Source organism: Oncorhynchus nerka, linkage group LG9b (genome assembly GCF_034236695.1).
Source record: "Oncorhynchus nerka isolate Pitt River linkage group LG9b, Oner_Uvic_2.0, whole genome shotgun sequence".
Taxonomy (NCBI): Eukaryota; Metazoa; Chordata; class Actinopteri; order Salmoniformes; family Salmonidae; genus Oncorhynchus; species Oncorhynchus nerka.
In genome coordinates this window covers 8,562,935-8,568,934 of record NC_088424.1, presented here as the reverse complement: position 1 = coordinate 8,568,934, position 6,000 = coordinate 8,562,935, and the positions used below count along the sequence as shown (strand labels likewise).

General features: G+C 39.5%; 1 protein-coding gene across 2 annotated transcripts in view; it reads left to right on the top strand.

Annotated features, from left to right (window-relative positions):
• The first annotated feature begins 525 nt into the window (after positions 1-525).
• Positions 526-6,000, top strand: part of efr3a (EFR3 homolog A (S. cerevisiae)) — a 252,918-nt gene continuing 247,443 nt past the window's right edge. The window contains exons 1-2 of one of the 2 annotated variants that reach the window (XM_029641973.2): positions 526-630; positions 901-1,059. In XM_029641973.2, the coding sequence (XP_029497833.1) occupies positions 1,050-1,059 (10 nt within the window). In that variant the 5' untranslated portion in view covers positions 526-630; positions 901-1,049. The remainder of the gene's footprint in view (positions 631-900; positions 1,060-6,000) is intronic. The other variant, XM_029641974.2, reaches the window with a different exon arrangement.

Genomic DNA, 6,000 nt, shown 5'->3' with positions numbered 1-6,000 from the left:
TAGGATGGTATTGAGGCATGTCAGTTAGTCTGTTTTAACAGATGCTAGGGATGCCATCTGTGGGATAAAAGCTTTTAATCACAGATAAATCCATTGGATTGTGCAGCAAAGGCATTTAAGAGATTAAAAAGCAGTCCCTCTGGGAGATTTTCACACACTTTACCATGCTGATTTCCGACTTCACAACTTCATCATAGGCTATCGTTTTTGTATAAGTAATTGATAGGCCCTACAAAAATTCACTTGGAGTAATACCAAAGAGCAGTGACCATTACTTGTCTGTCTTTGGCAGGCTAAAATGACTGTCATGCATAAACATGGCTCCTGTATGAAAGTTTTGGTACTGGTGGGAGGGACTACTTTAGGTCACTTCCTTATTGATTGGTTGGCATAAGCAAACGTGACAGTCCCCTTCAAATAATTGTCTGGTAAGAATAACTAACTTGCCAAATACCCATATTTCCCCCATTAAACAGAGAAATATGTAATAAATTATATTGTTTAGGAGCGAAGAGGTGACATATCGCTTCAAGAGCGACTCCTACTTCCGTGTTGTCCCTCAATGTAAAGCAGTCCTATTACAGGAAGCTGTAGCCTAATCTGTAGGGGTTAATCCGGTGCAGTTTACAGGTATTTAACCATTAAAACCTTCGAATGTTACATTGTATCGTTCAGCAACATACGTTAGAATCTATTTCAATGTTCGTGACATTCGAATCCACCGAGTAATTATTATTTTATTTTTAAATACATACATAGGTAGTTTGCGTTATAGTCTATCACAGTGCCATTTATGTAGGTGATGTTAAAACGTAGACTTTTGAATAAACCTATAATTTAGTTTACACAACGTTTTAACGAATTCACGACTGAACTCGTGTTCATGATTTGATGTTACAGTGTGCCCTTGATCGACCCTCTTTCAATGTAATTTGATGAAGTGAAGGAGCAGCGATTTCGGAGAATACGGACGATATAAACTACATGTAGCAAAACAGAAGATTCAATCGCTGCCCACGTCAGAGGAACTGCGGTACATTAGCGGAAGAATGCCAGCGGGTAAGCGAAGTGATTTGTTTTTGACGGATGTTTTAAATTGAAAGGTTGTGGTACTTGTTATCAACAACGGTACATTGACGAAGGGGGTCGCTTGTTCAACCCATAGCGTGTTTCACAATGAGTCATTTGTCCATCCAAAGGTGTTCAAAGCATGGTTTTGATGGAATTATCTGGGCCATCAATAATTGTTTAAAATCAAGCAGACATTTCTTGGGTGCACAAGGAAATCGCTCTGTTGCGTCGTTTTGTGTGTCGCAACATTGTATGTTCACTCAACTCAAATATGAGAGATTGGTGGAATTAGCCTTGTAGACATGCAATTGTGGTGTTTGAATTAGTTGTCAGTACCTTGATTGAAGACTGCGTTTAGGACTGTGGGCAATATGACATACAATAAAAAAGGTAAACACAAGGCGCAAAATTAGGCCTGGTTTCTGATTGACAGTGGATGTGTTTGCACGTTCTTGGTTCTAGGTCAAAGATTAAGTGCTGGGTTCAATCTGTATCGCTGACGGGAAACGCACTTTTCACGCCATTTCGATAACGGAGACGTTTTCGTAGCAGGGTAGGAGCCTGCGGTTAGGGTTGGAGAAAATGCTCTCTTAACCTGCGACGAAAATCACTTTCTCGAAGTGGCTTGAAAAGAATGTGGCCCTATAACTGAATTATGTTCAAATTTTAAAGGTAATTTCTGCTACCAGCGGGATCATTGCCTTTTAATTGTCAATTGCGCTATACAGCGGATCGTCAGGCTACGGATTGAATAGAGCCCTAATTTGTCTGTAAACCACCCTAAATTATTCTCATATTCTTCACGATGACGCTATCTAAACAAATGCATATATTTTGAGCCAGGACGTCTTTGAGTCTTAATCCGGAGCAGATATTTAAACGTTTTTGAAAATGTGGTCACATAAATTGAGGGAGAAATGAACGTAATTATGTTACCAAATTTAGCATCTACACCGTTCTTCCAGTAAATGTGTTTTTGTGACATTCTGTGTACATTTTCGAAGTAGTCCTTGTGCATATAAAGTGTATAATTTGTTGAATTTGAAATCAATGGTTTTTGTTTTGCGTAGATTTTGAAGTGAGAAATCTGAGTCTCCGGGTCATTCTGTTACTGTGGAATTGCCCAGCTGTAACATGATACCCTCATAGATTGGCCTAAGCAATATCAATGTATCAGTGGAATATGGCCTGTTTGTGTAAATGCTCAAAGTGTGTGTGTTTAGAGCAGGGGTTTTCAACCTTTTCTTGCCCTGGCAAAGCGGCGACCCAGGGATGTTTGCAACCCCTCCAAAAATATTCCAAACATTTTTTTTAATGAAAATATTTGTAGACCGTTTCATTATGTTGCCTCACCACAGTTTATTGGAAGTGTAAACTCGATCATACCTTTCTAGCTTTCTTGGCAGCATAGTAAAAATGTTGCTGTTTTAAAGCAAATTTCTGCAATTCAACATTTTTCTATTGAGCTAAAGGACAATTGTTTAGTTTTATGGCTAATGTCCTGCAGTTTTATGCATTTTGCTATGGCTAATCCTGTGTTCCTCTGCTCAAACATAAAAACAAAATCAATGGGCATTTTCAATCGGAATTTCAGATTCTCCCTGGTTGTCAAGCTTTTATTTGATTGTTAGTGCTCAAAGATGGTATAATACAAAAAGTGTGTGTGTGTATGATATATCCCCCGTCCAAAGTTTGGACACACCTACTCATTCAAGGGTTTTTCTTTAGTTTTACTATTTTCTACATTGTCCAATAATAGGGAAGATATTAAAACTATGGAATCATGTAGTAACCAGAAAAGTGTTAAACAAATCAAAATATATTTGAGATTCTAAAAGTAGCCACCCTTTGCCTTGATGACAGCTTTGCACACTCTTGGCATTCTCTAAACCAGCATCACCTGGAATACTTTTCCAACAGTCGTGAAGGAGTTCCCACATATGCTGAGCACTTGTTGGCTGCTTTTCCTTCACTTTGCGGTCCAACTCATCTCAAGCCATCTCAATTGGGTTGAGGTCGGGTGATTTGTGGAGGCCAGGTCAGGGTAGCCTAGTGGTTAGAGCGTTGGACTAGTAACCGAAAGGTTGCAAGTTCAAATCCCGAGCTGATAATGTACAAATCTGTCGTTCTGCCCCTGAACAGGCAGTTAACCCACTGTTCCTAGGCCGTCATTGAAAATAAGAATTTGTTCTTAACTGACTTGCCTAGTAAAATAAAGGTTAAAAAAAATAAAAAATCTGATGCAGCACTCCTGTATGTGTGTTTTGTGTCAATTGTCCCGTTGAAAAACAAATGATAGTCCCACTAAGCGCAAATCAGATGTGATTGTGTTTCGTTGCAGAATGCTGTGGTAGCCATGCTGGTTAAGTGTGCCTTGAACCCTAAATAAATAGACAGTGTCACCAGCAAAGCACCATCAAACCGCCACCTCCATGCTTCACGGTGGGAACCACACATGCGGAGATCATCAGTTCACCAACTCTGCGTCTCACAAAGACACAGCGGTTGGAACCAACAATTGCAAATTTGGACTCATCGGTCCAAAAGACAGATTTCCACTGGTCTAATGTCTATTGCATGTGTTTCTTTGCCCAAGCAAGTCTCTTCTTATTATTGGTGTCCTTTAGTAGTGGTTTCTTTGCAGCAATTTGACCATGAAGGCCTGATTCAGTCTCCTCTGAGCAGTTGATGTTGAGATGTGTATGTTACTTGAAATTTGTGAAGCATTTATTTGGGCTGAACATATCCTCTGCAGCAGAGGTAACTCTGGGTCTTCCTTTCCTGTGGCGGTCCTCATGAGAGCCAGTTTCATCATAGCGCTTGATGGTTTTTGTGACTGCACTTGAAGGAACTTTAAAAGTTCTTGAATTTTTCCCGAATTGATTGACCTTCATGTCTTAAAGTAACGATGGACTGTAATTTCTCTTTGCTTATTTGAGCTGTTCTTGCCATAATATGGACTTGGTATTTTGCCATAATATGGACTTGGTATTTTACCAAAACGGGGCTATCTTCTGTATACCACCCCTACCTTGTCACAACACAACTGATTGCCTCAAAGGCATTAAGACATAAATAAATGAACTTTTAACAAGGCACATCTGTTAATTGAAATGCATTCCAGGTGAATGCCACATGAAGCTGGTTGAGAGAATGCCAAGAGTGTTCAAAGCTGTCAAGGCAAAGGGTTGCTACTTTGAAGAATCTCACATATAAAATATTTAGACTTATGACTGGGACCGTATATGTTGTGTATATGAGTTAGAACACAATCAGAAGATATATTTATCTGGTTTGGGTCATTTAAGTTGACACTGAAACTGAAAATTACCACTTAGACGCCCCGCCTAAGAACAAAAACCTGTAATTAGCTCCAGTGCCTGTAATTTCCTCCATATTAAAGGGATGGTTTGAGATTTTGTCAATGAAGCCATTTATCTACTCATTGACACCTAAAGTGTTAAGCACCTCAATTAAGTAATTAGCTAAGACAAAACCGTTGCTATTATGTCCGCCAAGGCTTGACTGAAGCTGGGGGAGTTATTAAATAAAATAATAATAATAAAAAAAGGATCAGCAGCACCGCAGTCTCAGCTGATTAGTGTAGTGCTGTACTTTTGTTTTGTGTCTTCCCATTGTTTCCCTGCACACTATTGTTCAGCTGAGAACTCGACATGTTCCCTGTTTTGAAGTGTAGGCCTAATTGTTTTCCACAGACGAAGGCCTTGTTTACACTGAAGACTGATGGAGATGACAAGTTGGATTGCTTTCTAACATTCCCTTGGGTGAAGTTGCCCTAGAGGGCCTGGACACTGATCTTGAGTCAGTGTAGCATTTTCCCAACTGGTTAAATATGATCGACAAATGAGGCCCATTGAGTGCCCCCATAGTTGAAGGGAAGACCATGATCTGTTTACACACAATATTAATACTTGAGGTCGTGCAGTGTCTACTGGGTTTATCTTCTCACTGGTAGTCAATGATTCCATGAATTACAGGTCTTTCAATCATTGAATTTAAGGTCCTTAATTTACCATCAAGTCCACACACGTATCTGGCTCGCAACTGGTAGGGAAGAAACCTTTTGAAATGGCGAGGTACTACCTGAACTTGTTAGATAAGTGACATTTTTATTTTACTTTAGCATGCCTTACTGAACAGGATCCTGGTTTCCCAAGTGTAGGCCTAAATTCATTTCAGATTTTTATACAAATTCCAGACATGCGCATGCGTCAGACTCAATTACCGGGATGGCTAACTCTGGAAATCCGTTAGGTCACCACTGAGTAATAAAGTAGATCTGCATTTTCATTTAAAGGTTCGAAAGGTGCGTGTTTTGGTGCCGCTACGGCAGTTCAGACGGCTGGGTGATTACTTATCTTAAATTGCTTGTAAATATTGTATGTTTTTATTGCATTGGAATTGTAAATATTGTGTGCTTGGCTCCCTTGCAAAGGAGGCTTTGGTCTCAATGGGATTTCCCTGTTTCATTCCAAGTGCATTTATTTTGTATTTTTAACCTTTTATTTAAACATAAGCAAACCAGCCTAAATGGGGAGGGACCTACCTAAATTTGTCAATTTTAATAAACTCATTTGTTTTCTGGTACGAAATGTTTTTCAACGTTGTACATTAAATGAATACACCCCATAGTAGTGTTGCACCCCTGGAAGACTGGTCACATTACATAGCACACTGTGAGGGAACCAAAACCTCTCCAATCAGAGCAGTTTCTCCTATGTGTGCCTGCTGAATTGCAACCCTGGTCAAGTTTTACAACTTTGAAATTAGTCAACTGATGTCGAAGCTTATTACACATGGAATTCAGCTATGTCTAGATGCAACCCCAAAATGTAATGGCGGTTTTGATCTTCTATTAAGGAATTGGATGTTTGGTGGTACAGGCATATTAAGGATCGTTCCCCCTTT